The sequence below is a fragment of the Oncorhynchus nerka genome, linkage group LG7 (genome assembly GCF_034236695.1).
Source record: "Oncorhynchus nerka isolate Pitt River linkage group LG7, Oner_Uvic_2.0, whole genome shotgun sequence".
In the NCBI taxonomy this organism is placed as follows: domain Eukaryota; kingdom Metazoa; phylum Chordata; class Actinopteri; order Salmoniformes; family Salmonidae; genus Oncorhynchus; species Oncorhynchus nerka.
In genome coordinates, this window is record NC_088402.1 from 94,257,602 (window position 1) to 94,280,101 (window position 22,500).

Below are 22,500 nucleotides of genomic sequence, written 5' to 3' on the forward strand. Positions count from 1 at the left end.
CATCATGACAGTAGGTTATAGGTGTCCTCTAGCCAACAGCACCTCATCATGTAGTAGGTTATAGGTGTCCTCTAGCCAACAGCACCTCATCATGACAGTAGGTTATAGGTGTCCTCTAGCCAACAGCACCTCATCATGTAGTAGGTTATAGGTGTCCTCTAGCCAACAGCACCTCATCATGTAGTGGGTTATAGGTGTCCTCTAGCCAACAGCACCTCATCATGTAGTGGGTTATAGGTGTCCTCTAGCCAACAGCACCTCATCATGTAGTGGGTTATAGGTGCCCTCTAGCCAACAGCACCTCATCATGTAGTAGGTTATAGGTGTCCTCTAGCCAACAGCACCTCAGCATGTAGTAGGTTATAGGTGTCCTCTAGCCAACAGCACCTCATCATGACAGTACCAGTGGGCTATAGGTGCCCTCCAGCCAACAGCACCTCATCATGACAGTACCAGTGGGCTATAGGTGCCCTCCATTCAACAGCACCTCATCATGTAGTAGGTTATAGGTGTCCTCCAGCCAACAGCACCTCATCATGTAGTAGGTTATAGGTGTCCTCTAGCCAACAGCACCTCATCATGTAGTAGGTTATAGGTGCCCTCCAGCCAACAGCACCTCATCATGACAGTACCAGTGGGCTATAGGTGTCCTCCAGCCAACAGCACCTCATCATGTAATAGGTTATAGGTGTCCTCTAGCCAACAGCACCTCATCATGACAGTACCAGTGGGCTATAGGTGCCCTCCAGCCAACAGCACCTCATCATGACAGTACCAGTGGGCTATAGGTGCCCTCCAGCCAACAGCACCTCATCATGTAGTAGGTAATAGGTGTCCTCTAGCCAACAGCACCTCATCATGTAGTAGGTTATAGGTGCCCTCCAGCCAACAGCACCTCATCATGTAGTAGGTAATATGTGTCCTCTAGCCAACAGCACCTCATCATGTAGTAGGTTATAGGTGCCCTCTAGCCAACAGCACCTCATCATGTAGTAGGTTATAGGTGTCCTCTAGCCAACAGCACCTCATCATGTAGTGGGTTATAGGTGTCCTCTAGCCAACAGCACCTCATCATATAGTAGGTTATAGGTGTCCTCTAGCCAACAGCACCTCATCATGACAGTAGGTTATAGGTGCCCTCCAGCCAACAGCACCTCATCATGACAGTACCAGTGGGCTATAGGTGCCCTCCAGCCAACAGCACCTCATCATGACAGTACCAGTGGGCTATAGGTGTCCTCCAGCCAACAGCACCTCATCATGACAGTACCAGTGGGCTATAGGTGTCCTCCAGCCAACAGCACCTCATCATGACAGTACCAGTGGGCTATAGGTGTCTTCCAGCCAACAGCACCTCATCATGACAGTACCAGTGGGCTATAGGTGTCCTCCAGCCAACAGCACCTCATCATGACAGTACCAGTGGGCTATAGGTGTCCTCCAGCCAACAGTACCTCATCATGACAGTACCAGTGGGCTATAGGTGTCCTCCAGCCAACAGCACCTCATCATGACAGTACCAGTGGGCTATAGGTGTCTTCCAGCCAACAGCACCTCATCATGACAGTACCAGTGGGCTATAGGTGTCCTCCAGCCAACAGCACCTCATCATGACAGTACCAGTGGGCTATAGGTGTCCTCCAGCCAACAGCACCTCATCATGACAGTACCAGTGGGCTATAGGTGTCTTCCAGCCAACAGCACCTCATCATGACAGTACCAGTGGGCCATAGGTGTCCTCCAGCCAACAGCACCTCATCATGACAGTACCAGTGGGCTATAGGTGTCCTCCAGCCAACAGCACCTCATCATGACAGTACCAGTGGGCTATAGGTGTCCTCCAGCCAACAGCACCTCATCATGACAGTACCAGTGGGCAAACTCGCTATATAAACATGTTTTGTTAGAGAACCTTCAGTAGAGTGTAAAACCCATTTCACTTGGAGTGTTTTTATTCGGTACCTGAGAATTTAACCGCAGAAGTTATCTTTGTTTGCACTACATCATCACACGTTCTTTTATCCGCAACAAGTCAATTTGACGGAAACATCTCTGGTGGGAAAATGCAGATTTTAAAATATTGGCAGGGAAACCTAGATAGTGTCAAATTAAACGAGTAAAACCAGATGTGGCACTGACTCGTTCGTGGATTGATGTTTGAGTTCAGCAGTTACAAGCCTGCTAGAGTTAGCAGCAGGCGGACGAGCAAAATCAACCATCATAGTATAGATGAAGCCTGAGCTGGAATGTGAAGCTAACTGAAGCTGGTTAGCTTTAGAAAACCCAAAGTAGATCTAGCTTCCTTTGTAGTATAGAGTCCCCCATTCAAGTCAATGATTCCTCTGTTCTATGCATTCTAGCTCTATGCATTTAATCCTATCCAATAGGCACAATCCAGATAACTTTTGAAACACTGGGCCCTGGTTATCTGGACCCTGGCTGTCTGGGCCCTGGCTGTCTGAGCCCTGGTTCTCTGGGCCCTGGCTGTCTGGGCCCTGGTTCTCTGGGCCCTGGTTCTCTGGGCCCTGGCTGTCTGAGCCCTGGTTCTCTGGGCCCTGGCTGTCTGGGCCCTGGCTGTCTGGGCCCTGGTTCTCTGGGCCCTGGTTCTCTGGGCCCTGGCTGTCTGGGCCCTGGTTCTCTGGGCCCTGGCTGTCTGGGCCCTGGCTGTCTATGTACTGGCTTACCAGACACAGATTAAGAGTAAATGGACTAAAAAGCACTTTCAATGGAGATTATCCATTGAGCTTACGTTTCAGTCTAGTGCTGCGTTTAGCCTGTGTCTGGGAAACCAGTCTAGTGCTGCGTTTAGCCTGTGTCTGGGAAACCAGTCTTATATGTTTTTGTATGTTGTCTGTGTTTATGTAAAACTTTCTGTTGACCGGTTCTGTGAACGCAAACAAAAGGCTTTGTCCTAAAATGGCCCCCTATTGCCTTTACAATGGACCCTTTGGGCCCTGATCAACAGTAGTTCTGTAGAGGGATTAGGGTGCCATTAACACACAGTTTATTTCATACCTTTGAGTCACTTAGCAGACGCTCTTATCCAGAGCCACTTACTGGAGCAATTACGTTTTAAATGCTTTGCTCAAGGGCACAACGACAATATTTTTCACTTTGTTGGAGCTGTGGATTTGAACCAGAGACCTTTCGGGTTACTGGCCCAAAGCACTAACCGCTAGGCTGTCGGCCGCCCTAACAACCATTACTCTGTGTTGTCTCTCATCTTGTCCTAGGTGCTGTCCTCCAGTCAGACTGGCCCCAAACTAGACAGTCCTGAATGCCTGCCCCCCATAGTCCCCAAGGACTGCCCCACTGCCCGGGTCACCCCCAACACCAATAAGATCCTGCTCCTGGAGGAAGGCGTGGATGCGGTGGGGTCAGAGGTCGGGGCAAGGAGCCTGATCGTGTGCGGGACATTGTTCCAAGGTATCTGTGACAAGAGGAGTCTGGGTAATGTGTCCGAGGTGCTCTATCAGACGTCCAACCCAGTGGACACGCAGTACGTTGCCGCCAACGACCCCCGCGTCTCCACCGTGGGCGTGATCTTGAACCAGAAGGGGGTGGGGCTGATGCTAGTGGGGCGTGGCTACACTAGTAAAGGCCCCAGCGACATCCCACCAATCACAACGCGCCGTCTATCCCCCAGTTCCTCCCCCTCCCGCCAGGCCTTCTCTCAAGATGAAGAACTAGGGAAGCTGGTTGTCGGGAGCTACTCCGAGTACAACAACAACTTCATATTGGCGTTTAACCACAGCGACCACGTCTACTTCCTGTTCTCGCGGAGGGATATGTGGCACAAGAAGGAGTACCGGACCTACGTTTCACGTCTCTGCGCCGAGGACCGGAGCTTCTACTCCTATGTGGAGGTTCCGTTGGAATGTTCCGGCGGTTACAATCTCGCCCAGGGGGCTTCCCCCGCCGAACACCAGGGGCGGCCGGCGCTGTTCATTGCCATGGCGGCGGGGCAGGCGTCAACGCCTACGGCGACGGGTCGCTCGGCGCTGTGCGTTTACGGGATGTCAGAGCTGGATGCGTCGCTGCAGAGGGCCCAGGAGCTGTGTTATACAGAGGGAGGAAGAGGAAGGACGGGACAGGAGGAGGCATACATAGAGTATGAGGTGTCGTCCAAGTGTCTACGCCTGCCCAAGGTAACTAGAGACACACACACACACACACACACACACACACACACACACACACACACACAGGTACACACACACACACACACACACACACACAGGGTTGACCACTCTTTTCCGCAGCAGGCCAGTCTGTATGCTAATCCCCCTGATTGTACCAATATAAGTATTGATTGGAATAGATGTGTTACTATGCTTGGCTGGAACAAAAGCCTGCAGTCATCCCTGACCTAAACACAGGATACATCTCCTACTACTGAACCTAATGGAGCGGTATAGTAGTGGTATATCAGCGGTATAGTAGTGGTATAGTAGTGGTATAGTAGTGGTATATCAGCGGTATAGTAGTGGTATAGTAGTGGTATATCAGCGGTATAGTAGTGGTATAGTAGTGGTATATCAGCGGTATAGTAGTGGTATATCAGCGGTATAGTAGTGGTATATCAGCGGTATAGTAGTGGTATATCAGCGGTATAGTAGTGGTATAGTAGTGGTATATCAGCGGTATAGTAGTGGTATAGTAGTGGTATATCAGCGGTATAGTAGTGGTATATCAGCGGTATAGTAGTGGTATATCAGCGGTATAGTAGTGGTATATCAGCGGTATAGTAGTGGTATAGTAGTGGTATATCAGCGGTATAGTAGTGGTATAGTAGTGGTATATCAGCGGTATAGTAGTGGTATATCAGCGGTATAGTAGTGGTATATCAGCGGTATAGTAGTGGTATATCAGCGGTATAGTAGTGGTATATCAGCGGTATAGTAGTGGTATAGTAGTGGTATAGTAGTGGTATATCAGCGGTATAGTAGTGGTATATCAGCGGTATAGTAGTGGTATATCAGCGGTATAGTAGTGGTATATCAGCGGTATAGTAGTGGTATATCAGCGGTATAGTAGTGGTATATCAGCGGTATAGTAGTGGTATATCAGTGGTATATCAGTGGTATATCAGTGGTATAGTAGTGGTATAGTAGTGGTATATCAGCGGTATATCAGTGGTATAGTAGTGGTATAGTAGTGGTATATCAGCGGTATAGTAGTGGTATAGTAGTGGTATAGTAGTGGTATATCAGCGGTATATCAGCGGTATAGTAGTGGTATAGTAGTGGTATATCAGTGGTATATCAGCGGTATAGTAGTGGTATATCAGCGGTATAGTAGTGGTATAGTAGTGGTATAGTAGTGGTATATCAGCGGTATATCAGCGGTATGGTAGCGGTATATCAGCGGTATAGTAGTGGTATATCAGTGGTATAGTAGCGGTATAGTAGTGGTATAGTAGGGGTATATCAGCGGTATAGTAGTGGTATAGTAGTGGTATATCAGCGGTATAGTAGTGGTATATCAGTGTTATATCAGCGGTATAGTAGTGGTATATCAGCGGTATAGTAGTGGTATAGTAGTGGTATATCAGCGGTATATCAGCGGTATAGTAGTGGTATAGTAGTGGTATATCAGTGGTATAGTAGCGGTATAGTATTGGTATAGTAGGGGTATATCAGCGGTATAGTAGTGGTATATCAGTGTTATAGTAGTGGTATATCAGTGGTATAGTAGTGGTATATCAGCGGTATAGTAGTGGTATAGTAGCGGTATATCAGCGGTATTGTAGTGGTATATCAGCGGTATAGTAGTGGTATAGTAGTGGTATATCAGCGGTATAGTAGCGGTATAGTAGTGGTATAGTAGTGGTATATCAGCGGTATAGTAGTGGTATATCAGCGGTATAGTAGTGGTATAGTAGTGGTATAGTAGTGGTATATCAGTGGTATAGTAGTGGTATATCAGCGGTATAGTAGTGGTATATCAGCGGTATAGTAGTGGTATAGTAGTGGTATATCAGCGGTATAGTAGTGGTATATCAGCAGTATAGTAGTGGTATATCAATGGTATAGTAGTGGTATAGTAGTGGTATATCAGTGGTATAGTAGTGGTATATCAGCGGTATAGTAGTGGTATATCAGCGGTATAGTAGTGGTATAGTAGTGGTATATCAGCGGTATAGTAGTGGTATATCAGCGGTATAGTAGTGGTATATCAGTGGTATAGTAGTGGTATAGTAGTGGTATATCAGTGGTATAGTAGTGGTATATCAGCGGTATAGTAGTGGTATAGCAGCGGTATAGCAGCGGTATAGTAGCGGTATAGTAGCTGTATAGTAGCGGTATATCAGCAGTATAGTAGCGGTATAGTAGCGGTATAGTAGCGGTATAGTAGTGGTATATCAGCGGTATATCAGCGGTATAGTAGCGGTATAGTAGCGGTATAGTAGTGGTATATCAGCGGTATAGTAGCGGTATAGTAGCGGTATAGTAGTGGTATATCAGCGGTATAGTAGTGGTATATCAGCGGTATAGTAGTGATATAGTAGTGGTAATAGTCTAAGTGGATAGAGGAGACTAGGTAGGTTTAAAACCTATTACTGGTGATTAGAGAGGATGATGGGACCATTACCTAGGTACCTATGAGTGGCCTCTGAGTTGCTTAACTCAGATTAGGGTTAGGTAGCTGTGCCACTGGTGAAAGCATTTCTGGTCTGTCTGTCTGTCTCTCTCTCTGTCTGTGGCTGTCTCTGTCTGTCTGTCTGTCTGTCTCTCTCTCTTTCTTTGTCTCTGTCTGTCTCTGTGTCTCTCTGTCTCTGTCTTTGTGTCGGTCTCTCTGTCTCTTTGTGAGTGACAGCTGCCTCTGTGCTGGTGCAGATTAAGTCCAGCTGCTCTCACTGCCTCTAATCCTGAGTGCTTTCAGAACAGACACACAGACACACACACACACACACACACACACACACACACACACACACACACAAACAGAAACGCAGTGATCTCTCAGACCTCCCCCCTCACTATATTGGGGTCAACAGCACCATTCTATAAAGCAGACTAATATTGATATGTTAGATACATAAACAGTGTTGTATATCCTGGTCCAGTGTAACACAGTGTTGTATATCCTGGTCCAGTGTAACACAGTGTTGTATATCCTGGTCCAGTGTAACACAGTGTTGTATATCCTGGTCCAGTGTAACACAGTGTTGTATATCCTGGTCCAGTGTAACTATAGCTGTCAGGGTGATGAACAGTGTTGTATATCCTGGTCCTGTGTAACTATAGCTGTCAGAGTGATGAACAGTGTTGTATATCCTGGTCCAGTATAACTATAGCTGTCAGAGTGATGAACAGTGTTGTATATCCTGGTCCAGTATAACTATAGCTGTCAGAGTGATGAGCAGTGTTGTATATCCTGGTCCAGTGTAACACAGTGTTGTATATCCTGGTCCAGTGTAACTATAGCTGTCAGAGTGATGAACAGTGTTGTATATCCTGGTCCAGTGTAACTATAGCTGTCAGGGTGATGAACAGTGTTGTATATCCTGGTCCAGTGTAACTATAGCAGTCAGGGTGATGAACAGTGTTGTATATCCTGGTCCAGTGTAACTATAGCTGTCAGGGTGATGAACAGTGTTGTATATCCTGGTCCAGTATAACTATAGCGGTCAGGGTGATGAACAGTGTTGTATATCCTGGTCCAGTGTAACTATAGCTGTCAGGGTGATGAACAGTGTTGTATATCCTGGTCCAGTATAACTATAGCTGTCAGAGTGATGAGCAGTGTTGTATATCCTGGTCCAGTGTAACACAGTGTTGTATATCCTGGTCCAGTGTAACTATAGCTGTCAGAGTGATGAACAGTGTTGTATATCCTGGTCCAGTGTAACTATAGCTGTCAGGGTGATGAACAGTGTTGTATATCCTGGTCCAGTGTAACTATAGCAGTCAGGGTGATGAACAGTGTTGTATATCCTGGTCCAGTGTAACTATAGCTGTCAGGGTGATGAACAGTGTTGTATATCCTGGTCCAGTATAACTATAGCGGTCAGGGTGATGAACAGTGTTGTATATCCTGGTCCAGTATAACTATAGCTGTCAGGGTGATGAACAGTGTTGTATATCCTGGTCCAGTATAACTATAGCTGTCAGGGTGATGAACAGTGTTGTATATCCTGGTCCAGTGTAACTATATCTGTCAGAGTGATGAACAGTGTTGTATATCCTGGTCCAGTGTAACTATAGCTGTCAGGGTGATGAACAGTGTTGTATATCCTGTGCCAGTGTAACTATAGCTGTCAGGGTGATGAACAGTGTTGTATATCCTGGTCCAGTATAACTATAGCTGTCAGGGTGATGAACAGTGTTGTATATCCTGGTCCAGTGTAACTATAGCTGTCAGGGTGATGAACAGTGTTGTATATCCTGGTCCAGTATAACTATAGCTGTCAGAGTGGTGAACAGTGTTGTATATCCTGGTCCAGTCTAACTATAGCTGTCAGGGTGATGAACAGTGTTGTATATCATGGTCCAGTGTAACTATAGCAGTCAGGGTGATGAACAGTGTTGTATATCCTGGTCCAGTCTAACTATAGCTGTCAGGGTGATGAACAGTGTTGTATATCATGGTCCAGTGTAACTATAGCAGTCAGGGTGATGAACAGTGTTGTATATCCTGGTCCAGTATAACACAGTGTTGTATATCCTGGTCCAGTATAACTATAGCTGTCAGGGTGATGAACAGTGTTGTATATCCTGGTCCAGTGTAACTATAGCTGTCAGGGTGATGAACAGTGTTGTATATCCTGGTCCAGTGTAACACAGTGTTGTATATCCTGGTTCAGTGTAACTATAGCAGCCAGGGTGATGAACAGTGTTGTATATCCTGGTCCAGTGTAACTTTAGCTGTCAGGGTGATGAACAGTGTTGTATATCCTGGTCCAGTATAACTATAGCTGTCAGGGTGATGAACAGTGTTGTATATCCTGGTCCAGTATAACAGTGTTGTATATCCTGGTCCAGTGTAACTATAGCTGTCAGGGTGATGAACAGTGTTGTATATCCTGGTCCAGTATAACTATAGCTGTCAGGGTGATGAACAGTGTTGTATATCCTGGTCCAGTATAACTATAGCTGTCAGAGTGATGAACAGTGTTGTATATCCTGGTCCAGTGTAACTATAGCTGTCAGGGTGATGAACAGTGTTGTATATCCTGGTCCAGTGTAACTATAGCTGTCAGGGTGATGAACAGTGTTGTATATCCTGGTCCAGTGTAACACAGTGTTGTATATCCTGGTTCAGTGTAACTATAGCAGCCAGGGTGATGAACAGTGTTGTATATCCTGGTCCAGTGTAACTATAGCTGTCAGGGTGATGAACAGTGTTGTATATCCTGGTCCAGTATAACTATAGCTGTCAGGGTGATGAACAGTGTTGTATATCCTGGTCCAGTATAACAGTGTTGTATATCCTGGTCCAGTGTAACTATAGCTGTCAGGGTGATGAACAGTGTTGTATATCCTGGTCCAGTATAACTATAGCTGTCAGGGTGATGAACAGTGTTGTATATCCTGGTCCAGTATAACTATAGCTGTCAGAGTGATGAACAGTGTTGTATATCCTGGTCCAGTGTAACTATAGCTGTCAGGGTGATGAACAGTGTTGTATATCCTGGTCCAGTGTAACTATAGCTGTCAGGGTGATGAACAGTGTTGTATATCCTGGTCCAGTGTAACACAGTGTTGTATATCCTGGTCCAGTGTAACACAGTGTTGTATATCCTGGTCCAGTGTAACACAGTGTTGTATATCCTGGTCCAGTATAACACAGTGTTGTATATCCTGGTCCAGTGTAACTATAGCTGTCAGGGTGATGAACAGTGTTGTATATCCTGGTCCAGTGTAACTATAGCTGTCAGGGTGATGAACAGTGTTGTATATCCTGGTCCAGTGTAACTATAGCTGTCAGGGTGATGAACAGTGTTGTATATCCTGGTCCAGTGTAACTATAGCTGTCAGAGTGATGAGCAGTGTTGTATATCCTGGTCCAGTGTAACACAGTGTTGTATATCCTGGTCCAGTGTAACTATAGCTGTCAGAGTGATGAACGGTGTTGTATATCCTGGTCCAGTGTAACTATAGCTGTCAGGGTGATGAACAGTGTTGTATATCCTGGTCCAGTGTAACACAGTGTTGTATATCCTGGTCCAGTGTAACTATAGCTGTCAGGGTGATGAACAGTGTTGTATATCCTGGTCCAGTATAAATATAGCTGTCAGGGTGATGAACAGTGTTGTATATCCTGGTCCAGTGTAACTATAGCTGTCAGAGTGATGAACAGTGTTGTATATCCTGGTCCAGTGTAACTATAGCTGTCAGGGTGATGAACAGTGTTGTATATCCTGGTCCAGTGTAACTATAGCTGTCAGGGTGATGAACAGTGTTGTATATCCTGGTCCAGTATAACTATAGCTGTCAGGGTGATGAACAGTGTTGTATATCCTGGTCCAGTATAACTATAGCTGTCAGAGTGATGAACAGTGTTGTATATCCTGGTCCAGTGTAACTATAGCTGTCAGGGTGATGAACAGTGTTGTATATCATGGTCCAGTGTAACTATAGCTGTCAGAGTGATGAACAGTGTTGTATATCCTGGTCCAGTGTAACTATAGCTGTCAGAGTGATGAACAGTGTTGTATATCCTGGTCCAGTGTAACTATAGCTGTCAGGGTGATGAACAGTGTTGTATATCCTGGTCCAGTGTAACTATAGCTGTCAGGGTGATGAACAGTGTTGTATATCCTGGTCCAGTGTAACACAGTGTTGTATATCCTGGTCCAGTGTAACACAGTGTTGTATATCCTGGTCCAGTGTAACACAGTGTTGTATATCCTGGTCCAGTATAACACAGTGTTGTATATCCTGGTCCAGTGTAACTATAGCTGTCAGGGTGATGAACAGTGTTGTATATCCTGGTCCAGTGTAACTATAGCTGTCAGGGTGATGAACAGTGTTGTATATCCTGGTCCAGTGTAACTATAGCTGTCAGGGTGATGAACAGTGTTGTATATCCTGGTCCAGTGTAACTATAGCTGTCAGAGTGATGAGCAGTGTTGTATATCCTGGTCCAGTGTAACACAGTGTTGTATATCCTGGTCCAGTGTAACTATAGCTGTCAGAGTGATGAACGGTGTTGTATATCCTGGTCCAGTGTAACTATAGCTGTCAGGGTGATGAACAGTGTTGTATATCCTGGTCCAGTGTAACACAGTGTTGTATATCCTGGTCCAGTGTAACTATAGCTGTCAGGGTGATGAACAGTGTTGTATATCCTGGTCCAGTATAAATATAGCTGTCAGGGTGATGAACAGTGTTGTATATCCTGGTCCAGTGTAACTATAGCTGTCAGAGTGATGAACAGTGTTGTATATCCTGGTCCAGTGTAACTATAGCTGTCAGGGTGATGAACAGTGTTGTATATCCTGGTCCAGTGTAACTATAGCTGTCAGGGTGATGAACAGTGTTGTATATCCTGGTCCAGTATAACTATAGCTGTCAGGGTGATGAACAGTGTTGTATATCCTGGTCCAGTATAACTATATCTGTCAGAGTGATAAACAGTGTTGTATATCCTGGTCCAGTGTAACTATAGCTGTCAGGGTGATGAACAGTGTTGTATATCATGGTCCAGTGTAACTATAGCTGTCAGAGTGATGAACAGTGTTGTATATCCTGGTCCAGTGTAACTATAGCTGTCAGAGTGATGAACAGTGTTGTATATCCTGGTCCAGTGTAACTATAGCTGTCAGGGTGATGAACAGTGTTGTATATCCTGGTCCAGTGTAACTATAGCTGTCAGGGTGATGAACAGTGTTGTATATCCTGGTCCAGTATAACACAGTGTTGTATATCCTGGTCCAGTATAACTATAGCTGTCAGGGTGATGAACAGTGTTGTATATCCTGGTCCAGTGTAACTATAGCTGTCAGGGTGATGAACAGTGTTGTATATCCTGGTCCAGTGTAACACAGTGTTGTATATCCTGGTTCAGTGTAACTATAGCAGTCAGGGTGATGAACAGTGTTGTATATCCTGGTCCAGTGTAACTATAGCTGTCAGGGTGATGAACAGTGTTGTATATCCTGGTCCAGTGTAACTATAGCTGTCAGAGTGATGAACAGTGTTGTATATCCTGGTCCAGTGTAACTATAGCTGTCAGGGTGATGAACAGTGTTGTATATCCTGGTCCAGTGTAACACAGTGTTGTATATCCTGGTTCAGTGTAACTATAGCAGTCAGGGTGATGAACAGTGTTGTATATCCTGGTCCAGTGTAACTATAGCTGTCAGGGTGATGAACAGTGTTGTATATCCAGGTCCAGTATAACTATAGCTGTCAGGGTGAAGAACAGTGTTGTATATCCTGGTCCAGTATAACTATAGCTGTCAGGGTGATGAACAGTGTTGTATATCCTGGTCCAGTATAACTATAGCTGTCAGAGTGATGAACAGTGTTGTATATCCTGGTCCAGTGTAACTATAGCTGTCAGGGTGATGAACAGTGTTGTATATCCTGGTCCAGTGTAACTATAGCTGTCAGGGTGATGAACAGTGTTGTATGTCCTGGTCCAGTGTAACACAGTGTTGTATATCCTGGTCCAGTGTAACACAGTGTTGTATATCCTGGTCCAGTGTAACACAGTGTTGTATATCCTGGTCCAGTATAACACAGTGTTGTATATCCTGGTCCAGTGTAACACAGTGTTGTATATCCTGGTCCAGTGTAACTATAGCTGTCAGAGTGATGAACAGGGTTGTATATCCTGGTCCAGTGTAACTATAGCTGTCAGGGTGATGAACAGTGTTGTATATCCTGGTTCAGTGTAACTATAGCTGTCAGGGTGATGAACAGTGTTGTATATCCTGGTCCAGTGTAACTATATCTGTCAGAGTGATGAACAGTGTTGTATATCCTGGTCCAGTATAACACAGTGTTGTATATCCTGGTCCAGTGTAACACAGTGTTGTATATCCTGGTCCAGTGTAACTATAGCTGTCAGGGTGATGAACAGTGTTGTATATCCTGGTCCAGTGTAACTATAGCTGTCAGGGTGATGAACAGTGTTGTATATCCTGGTCCAGTGTAACTATAGCTGTCAGGGTGATGAACAGTGTTGTATATCCTGGTCCAGTGTAACTATAGCTGTCAGGGTGATGAACAGTGTTGTATATCCTGGTCCAGTGTAACTATAGCTGTCAGGGTGATGAACAGTGTTGTATATCCTGGTCCAGTGTAACTATAGCTGTCAGGGTGATGAACAGTGTTGTATATCCTGGTCCAGTATTAGACAGTGTTGTATATCCTGGTCCAGTATAACTATAGCTGTCAGGGTGATGAACAGTGTTGTATATCCTGGTCCAGTATTAGAGAGTGTTGTATATCCTGGTCCAGTATAACTATAGCTGTCAGAGTGATGAACAGGGTTGTATATCCTGGTCCAGTGTAACTATAGCTGTCAGGGTGATGAACAGTGTTGTATATCCTGGTCCAGTGTAACTATAGCTGTCAGGGTGATGAACAGTGTTGTATATCCTGGTCCAGTGTAACTATAGCTGTCAGGGTGATGAACAGTGTTGTATATCCTGGTCCAGTGTAACTATAGCTGTCAGGGTGATGAACAGTGTTGTATATCCTGGTCCAGTGTAACTATAGCTGTCAGGGTGATGAACAGTGTTGTATATCCTGGTCCAGTGTAACTATAGCTGTCAGGGTGATGAACAGTGTTGTATATCCTGGTCCAGTGTAACTATAGCTGTCAGGGTGATGAACAGTGTTGTATATCCTGGTGCAGTATAACTATAGCTGTCAGAGTGATGAACATTGTTGTATATCCTGGTCCAGTGTAACACAGTGTTGTATATCCTGGTCCAGTGTAACTATATCTGTCAGAGTGATGAACAGTGTTGTATATCCTGGTCCAGTGTAACTATAGCTGTCAGGGTGATGAACAGTGTTGTATATCCTGGTCCAGTGTAACTATAGCTGTCAGAGTGATGAACAGTGTTGTATATCCTGGTCCAGTATTAGACAGTGTTGTATATCCTGGTCCAGTGTAACTATAGCTGTCAGGGTGATGAACAGTGTTGTATATCCTGGTCCAGTGTAACTATAGCTGTCAGGGTGATGAACAGTGTTGTATATCCTGGTCCAGTATAACACAGTGTTGTATATCCTGGTCCAGTGTAACTATAGCTGTCAGGGTGATAAAAAGTGTTGTATATCCTGGTCCAGTGTAACACAGTGTTGTATATCCTGGTCCAGTGTAACTATAGCTGTCAGAGTGATGAACAGGGTTGTATATCCTGGTCCAGTGTAACTATAGCTGTCAGGGTGATGAACAGTGTTGTATATCCTGGTCCAGTGTAACTATAGCTGTCAGGGTGATGAACAGTGTTGTATATCCTGGTCCAGTGTAACTATAGCTGTCAGGGTGATGAACAGTGTTGTATATCCTGGTCCAGTGTAACTATAGCTGTCAGGGTGATGAACAGTGTTGTATATCCTGGTCCAGTATAACTATAGCTGTCAGGGTGATGAACAGTGTTGTATATCCTGGTCCAGTGTAACTATAGCTGTCAGGGTGATGAACAGTGTTGTATATCCTGGTCCAGTATAACTATAGCTGTCAGGGTGATGAACAGTGTTGTATATCCTGGTCCAGTATTAGAGAGTGTTGTATATCCTGGTCCAGTATAACTATAGCTGTCAGAGTGATGAACAGTGTTGTATATCCCGGTCCAGTGTAACTATAGCTGTCAGGGTGATGAACAGTGTTGTATATCCTGGTCCAGTGTAACACAGTGTTGTATATCCTGGTCCAGTGTAACTATAGCTGTCAGAGTGATGAACAGTGTTGTATATCCTGGTCCAGTGTAACTATAGCTGTCAGAGTGATGAACAGTGTTGTATATCCTGGTCCAGTGTAACTATAGCTGTCAGGGTGATGAACAGTGTTGTATATCCTGGTCCAGTGTAACTATAGCTGTCAGAGTGATGAACAGTGTTGTATATCCTGGTCCAGTGTAACTATAGCTGTCAGGGTGATGAACAGTGTTGTATATCCTGGTCCAGTGTAACTATAGCTGTCAGAGTGATGAACAGTGTTGTATATCCTGGTCCAGTGTAACTATAGCTGTCAGAGTGATGAACAGTGTTGTATATCCTGGTCCAGTGTAACTATAGCTGTCAGAGTGATGAACAGTGTTGTATATCCTGGTCCAGTATAACTATAGCTGTCAGAGTGATGAACAGTGTTGTATATCCTGGTCCAGTGTAACTATAGCTGTCAGGGTGATGAACAGTGTTGTATATCCTGGTCCAGTATTAGACAGTGTTGTATATCCTGGTCCAGTGTAACTATAGCTGTCAGGGTGATGAACAGTGTTGTATATCCTGGTCCAGTGTAACTATAGCTGTCAGGGTGATGAACAGTGTTGTATATCCTGGTCCAGTGTAACTATAGCTGTCAGAGTGATGAACAGTGTTGTATATCCTGGTCCAGTGTAACTATAGCTGTCAGGGTGATGAACAGTGTTGTATATCCTGGTCCAGTGTAACTATAGCTGTCAGGGTGATGAACAGTGTTGTATATCCTGGTCCAGTATAACACAGTGTTGTATATCCTGGTCCAGTGTAACTATAGCTGTCAGGGTGATAAAAAGTGTTGTATATCCTGGTCCAGTGTAACACAGTGTTGTATATCCTGGTCCAGTGTAACTATAGCTGTCAGAGTGATGAACAGGGTTGTATATCCTGGTCCAGTGTAACTATAGCTGTCAGGGTGATGAACAGTGTTGTATATCCTGGTCCAGTGTAACTATAGCTGTCAGGGTGATGAACAGTGTTGTATATCCTGGTCCAGTGTAACTATAGCTGTCAGGGTGATGAACAGTGTTGTATATCCTGGTCCAGTGTAACTATAGCTGTCAGGGTGATGAACAGTGTTGTATATCCTGGTCAGTGTAACTATAGCTGTCAGGGTGATGAACAGTGTTGTATATCCTGGTCCAGTGTAACTATAGCTGTCAGGGTGATGAACAGTGTTGTATATCCTGGTCCAGTGTAACTATAGCTGTCAGAGTGATGAACAGTGTTGTATATCCTGGTCCAGTGTAACACAGTGTTGTATATCCTGGTCCAGTGTAACTATATCTGTCAGAGTGATGAACAGTGTTGTATATCCTGGTCCAGTGTAACTATAGCTGTCAGGGTGATGAACAGTGTTGTATATCCTGGTCCAGTGTAACTATAGCTGTCAGAGTGATGAACAGTGTTGTATATCCTGGTCCAGTATAACTATAGCTGTCAGGGTGATGAACAGTGTTGTATATCCTGGTCCAGTGTAACTATAGCTGGCAGGGTGATGAACAGTGTTGTATATCCTGGTCCAGTGTAACTATAGCTGTCAGAGTGATGAACAGTGTTGTATATCCTGGTCAGTATATCCTGGTCCAGTGTAACTATAGCTGTCAGGGTGATGAACAGTGTTGTATATCCTGGTCCAGTGTAACTATAGCTGTCAGGGTGATGAACAGTGTTGTATATCCTGGTCCAGTATAACACAGTGTTGTATATCCTGGTCCAGTGTAACTATAGCTGTCAGGGTGATAAAAAGTGTTGTATATCCTGGTCCAGTGTAACACAGTGTTGTATATCCTGGTCCAGTGTAACTATAGCTGTCAGAGTGATGAACAGGGTTGTATATCCTGGTCCAGTGTAACTATAGCTGTCAGGGTGATGAACAGTGTTGTATATCCTGGTCCAGTGTAACTATAGCTGTCAGGGTGATGAACAGTGTTGTATATCCTGGTCCAGTGTAACTATAGCTGTCAGGGTGATGAACAGTGTTGTATATCCTGGTCCAGTATAACTATAGCTGTCAGGGTGATGAACAGTGTTGTATATCCTGGTCCAGTGTAACTATAGCTGTCAGAGTGATGAACAGTGTTGTATATCCTGGTCCAGTGTAACACAGTGTTGTATATCCTGGTCCAGTGTAACTATATCTGTCAGAGTGATGAACAGTGTTGTATATCCTGGTCCAGTGTAACACAGTGTTGTATATCCTGGTCCAGTGTAACTATATCTGTCAGAGTGATGAACAGTGTTGTATATCCTGGTCCAGTGTAACTATAGCTGTCAGGGTGATGACCAGTGTTGTATATCCTGGTCCAGTGTAACTATAGCTGTCAGAGTGATGAACAGTGTTGTATATCCTGGTCCAGTGTAACTATAGCTGTCAGGGTGATGAACAGTGTTGTATATCCTGGTCCAGTGTAACTATAGCTGTCAGGGTGATGAACAGTGTTGTATATCCTGGTCCAGTGTAACTATAGCTGTCAGGGTGATGAACAGTGTTGTATATCCTGGTCCAGTGTAACTATAGCTGTCAGGGTGATGAACAGTGTTGTATATCCTGGTCCAGTGTAACTATAGCTGTCAGGGTGATGAACAGTGTTGTATATCCTGGTCCAGTGTAACTATAGCTGTCAGGGTGATAAAAAGTGTTGTATATCCTGGTCCAGTGTAACACAGTGTTGTATATCCTGGTCCAGTGTAACTATAGCTGTCAGAGTGATGAACAGGGTTGTATATCCTGGTCCAGTGTAACTATAGCTGTCAGGGTGATGAACAGTGTTGTATATCCTGGTCCAGTGTAACTATAGCTGTCAGGGTGATGAACAGTGTTGTATATCCTGGTCCAGTGTAACTATAGCTGTCAGGGTGATGAACAGTGTTGTATATCCTGGTCCAGTGTAACTATAGCTGTCAGGGTGATGAACAGTGTTGTATATCCTGGTCCAGTGTAACTATAGCTGTCAGGGTGATGAACAGTGTTGTATATCCTGGTCCAGTGTAACTATAGCTGTCAGGGTGATGAACAGTGTTGTATATCCTGGTCCAGTGTAACTATAGCTGTCAGAGTGATGAACAGTGTTGTATATCCTGGTCCAGTGTAACACAGTGTTGTATATCCTGGTCCAGTGTAACTATATCTGTCAGAGTGATGAACAGTGTTGTATATCCTGGTCCAGTGTAACTATAGCTGTCAGGGTGATGAACAGTGTTGTATATCCTGGTCCAGTGTAACTATAGCTGTCAGAGTGATGAACAGTGTTGTATATCCTGGTCCAGTATAACTATAGCTGTCAGGGTGATGAACAGTGTTGTATATCCTGGTCCAGTGTAACTATAGCTGGCAGGGTGATGAACAGTGTTGTATATCCTGGTCCAGTGTAACTATAGCTGTCAGAGTGATGAACAGTGTTGTATATCCTGGTCCAGTATTAGACAGTGTTGTATATCCTGGTCCAGTGTAACTATAGCTGTCAGGGTGATGAACAGTGTTGTATATCCTGGTCCAGTGTAACTATAGCTGTCAGGGTGATGAACAGTGTTGTATATCCTGGTCCAGTATAACACAGTGTTGTATATCCTGGTCCAGTGTAACTATAGCTGTCAGGGTGATAAAAAGTGTTGTATATCCTGGTCCAGTGTAACACAGTGTTGTATATCCTGGTCCAGTGTAACTATAGCTGTCAGAGTGATGAACAGGGTTGTATATCCTGGTCCAGTGTAACTATAGCTGTCAGGGTGATGAACAGTGTTGTATATCCTGGTCCAGTGTAACTATAGCTGTCAGGGTGATGAACAGTGTTGTATATCCTGGTCCAGTGTAACTATAGCTGTCAGGGTGATGAACAGTGTTGTATATCCTGGTCCAGTATAACTATAGCTGTCAGGGTGATGAACAGTGTTGTATATCCTGGTCCAGTGTAACTATAGCTGTCAGAGTGATGAACAGTGTTGTATATCCTGGTCCAGTGTAACACAGTGTTGTATATCCTGGTCCAGTGTAACTATATCTGTCAGAGTGATGAACAGTGTTGTATATCCTGGTCCAGTGTAACACAGTGTTGTATATCCTGGTCCAGTGTAACTATATCTGTCAGAGTGATGAACAGTGTTGTATATCCTGGTCCAGTGTAACTATAGCTGTCAGGGTGATGACCAGTGTTGTATATCCTGGTCCAGTGTAACTATAGCTGTCAGAGTGATGAACAGTGTTGTATATCCTGGTCCAGTGTAACTATAGCTGTCAGGGTGATGAACAGTGTTGTATATCCTGGTCCAGTGTAACTATAGCTGTCAGGGTGATGAACAGTGTTGTATATCCTGGTCCAGTGTAACTATAGCTGTCAGGGTGATGAACAGTGTTGTATATCCTGGTCCAGTGTAACTATAGCTGTCAGGGTGATGAACAGTGTTGTATATCCTGGTCCAGTGTAACTATAGCTGTCAGGGTGATGAACAGTGTTGTATATCCTGGTCCAGTGTAACTATAGCTGTCAGGGTGATGAACAGTGTTGTATATCCTGGTCCAGTGTAACTATAGCTGTCAGGGTGATGAACAGTGTTGTATATCCTGGTCCAGTATAACTATAGCTGTCAGAGTGATGAACAGTGTTGTATATCCTGGTCCAGTGTAACTATAGCTGTCAGGGTGATGAACAGTGTTGTATATCCTGGTCCAGTGTAACTATAGCTGTCAGAGTGATGAACAGTGTTGTATATCCTGGTCCAGTGTAACTATAGCTGTCAGGGTGATGAACAGTGTTGTATATCCTGGTCCAGTATAACTATAGCTGTCAGGGTGATAAACAGTGTTGTATATCCTGGTCCAGTATAACTATAGCTGTCAGAGTGATAAACAGGGTGAATAAATCCAGTTTAATCCTGCATCTGGCTGAGTTTCCCTGACCCACATTCTCACCCCTGTCCTTTTACTGTCCACTGGACACATCCTGCCCCCTGTCCTTTTACTGTCCACTGGATACATCCTGTCCCCTGTCCTTTTACTGTCCACTGCACACATCCTGTCCCCTGTCCTTTTACTGTCCACTGGACACATCCTGTCCCCTGTCCTGTTTCTGTTTTACTGTCCACTGGACACATCCTGTCCTGTTTCTGTTTTACTGTCCACATCCTGTCCCCTGTCCTTTTACAGTCCACTGGACACATCCTGTCTCCTGTCCTTTTACTGTCCACTGGACACATCCTGTCCCCTGTCCTGTTTCTGTTTTACTGTCCACTGGACACATCCTGTCCCCTGTCATGTTTCTGTTTTACTGTCCACTGGACACATCCTGTCCCCTGTCCTTTTACTGTCCACTGGACACATCCTGTCCCCTGTCCTTTTACTGTCCACTGGACACATCCTGTCCCCTGTCCTTTTACTGTCCACTGGACACATCCTGTCCCCTGTCATGTTTCTGTTTTACTGTCCACTGGACACATCCTGTCCCCTGTCCTTTTACTGTCCACTGGACATATCCTGTCCCCTGTCCTGATTCTGTTTTACTGTCCACTGGACACATCCTGTCCTCTGTCCTTTTACTGTCCACTGGACATATCCTGTCCCCTGTCCTTTTACTGTCCACTGGACACATCCTGTCCCCTGTCCTTTTACTGTCCACTGGACACATCCTGTCCCCTGTCATGTTTCTGTTTTACTGTCTACTGGACACATCCTGTCCCCTGTCCTTTTACTGTCCACTGGACACATCCTTTCCCCTGTCCTTTTACTGTCCACTGGACACATCCTGTCCCCTGTCCTTTTACTGTCCATTGGACACATCCTGTCCCCTGTCATGTTTCTGTTTTACTGTCCACTGGACACATCCTGTCCCCTGTCCTTTTACTGTCCACTGGACACATCCTGTCCCCTGTCCTTTTACTGTCCACTGGACACATCCTGTCCCCTGTCCTTTTACTGTCCACTGGACATATCCTGTCCCCTGTCCTGTTACTGTTTTACTGTCCCCTGGACACATCCTGTCCCCTGTCCTGTTACTGTTTTACTGTCCACTGAACACATCCTGTCCCCTGTCCTTTTACTGTCCACTGGACACATCCTGTCCCCTGTCCTTTTACTGTCCACTGGACATATCCTGTCCCCTGTCCTGTTTCTGTTTTACTGTCCACTGGACACATCCTGTCCTCTGTCCTTTTACTGTCCCCTGGACACATCCTGTCCCCTGTCCTGTTACTGTTTTACTGTCCACTGGACACATCCTGTCCCCTGTCCTGTTACTGTTTTACTGTCCACTGGACACATCCTGTCCCCTGTCCTTTTATACTGTCCCATGCTGACCAGTTAACACTATCCATGTCTCTACAGTACAGACCACTCTGTTCCACTGGTCACTAATCATCACTGACAACATGTTTCACTGTCCCAACCAAGAACACTTTCTGGGACGGTTTTAGGTGTTCAGAGCGGCTTCACTTCGGTGCACAATGTATGTTTTTAACATTTAAAAACAAACTACAACGAGGAGGAAGACTACAGCTGGTAGTCATGGTAACGTTGGTATGCTCATCCTAACGGATTCAAAACTGAGAGAAATCAAATCATCTCTGCCTTTTTCTGTCCAACTCCTTTCTACCTCAAATGGGTCATTCTGGAAGATGTTCCTTGTTATTACGTACGGACAGCTGATCCAAAACAACACCCTGATCCACTGACGGACCAGTGATGTCTAGGGATGTGGATCGTTCCCTTTCACAATGATTGGATACGTATCTAGACACATGGGCTTCCATACTATACCGGTTTGATTACAGAATGAATCGGTGCATTTCGGGTTCGATGCGATACTATACAGGAACCGGTTCGATGCGATACTATGCAGGAACCGGTTTGATTAGAGAATGAATCGGTGCATTTCGGGTTCGATGCGATACTATACAGGAACCGGTTTGATTAGAGAATGAATCGGTACATTTCGGGTTCGATGCGATACTATACAGGAACCGGTTCGGTGCGATACTATACAGGAACCGGTTCGGTGCGATACTATACAGGAACCGGTTCGATGCGATACTATACAGGAACCGGTTCGATGCGATACTATACAGGAACCGGTTCGGTGCGATACTATACAGGAACCGGTTCGGTGCGATACTATACAGGAACCGGTTCGATGCGATACTATACAGGAACCGGTTCGATGCGATACTATACAGGAACCGGTTCGATGCGATACTATACAGGAACCGGTTCGATGCGATACTATGCTCTGACATTTGTTGCATAAACAAATTAATTGTCCGTTCTAAAGCTGCTGCTGATGGAGCTCATGACGCTGTGGGCGGCTCTGAGCTGACCGTGTGTGTGTGTGTGTGTGGCGTGTGTGTGTGTGTCATGAGTGTGTGTGTGTGTGTGTGTGTGTGTGTGTGTGTGTGTGGCGTGTGTGTGTGTGTGTCATGAGTGTGTGTGTGTGTGTGTGTGTGTGTGTGTCATGTGTGAGTGTGTGTGTGTGTGTGTGTGTCACGTGTGTGTGTGTGTGTGTGTGTGTGTGTGTGTGTGTGTGTGTGTGTGTGTCACGTGTGTGTGTGTGTGTGTGTGTGGTGCGTGTGTGTGTGTGTGTGTCATGAGTGTGTGTGTGTGTGTGTGTGTCACGTGTGTGTGTGT

The 22,500-nt window shown here is 45.0% G+C and overlaps 1 protein-coding gene across 1 annotated transcript in view; it reads left to right on the forward strand.

Annotated features, from left to right (window-relative positions):
* Nucleotides 1–22,500, forward strand: part of plxnb3 (plexin B3) — a 297,715-nt gene that overhangs the window by 167,747 nt on the left and 107,468 nt on the right. Inside the window, exon 3 of the mRNA XM_065021111.1 lies at nucleotides 3,234–4,148. Within this exon, the coding sequence (XP_064877183.1) occupies nucleotides 3,234–4,148 (915 nt within the window). The remainder of the gene's footprint in view (nucleotides 1–3,233; nucleotides 4,149–22,500) is intronic.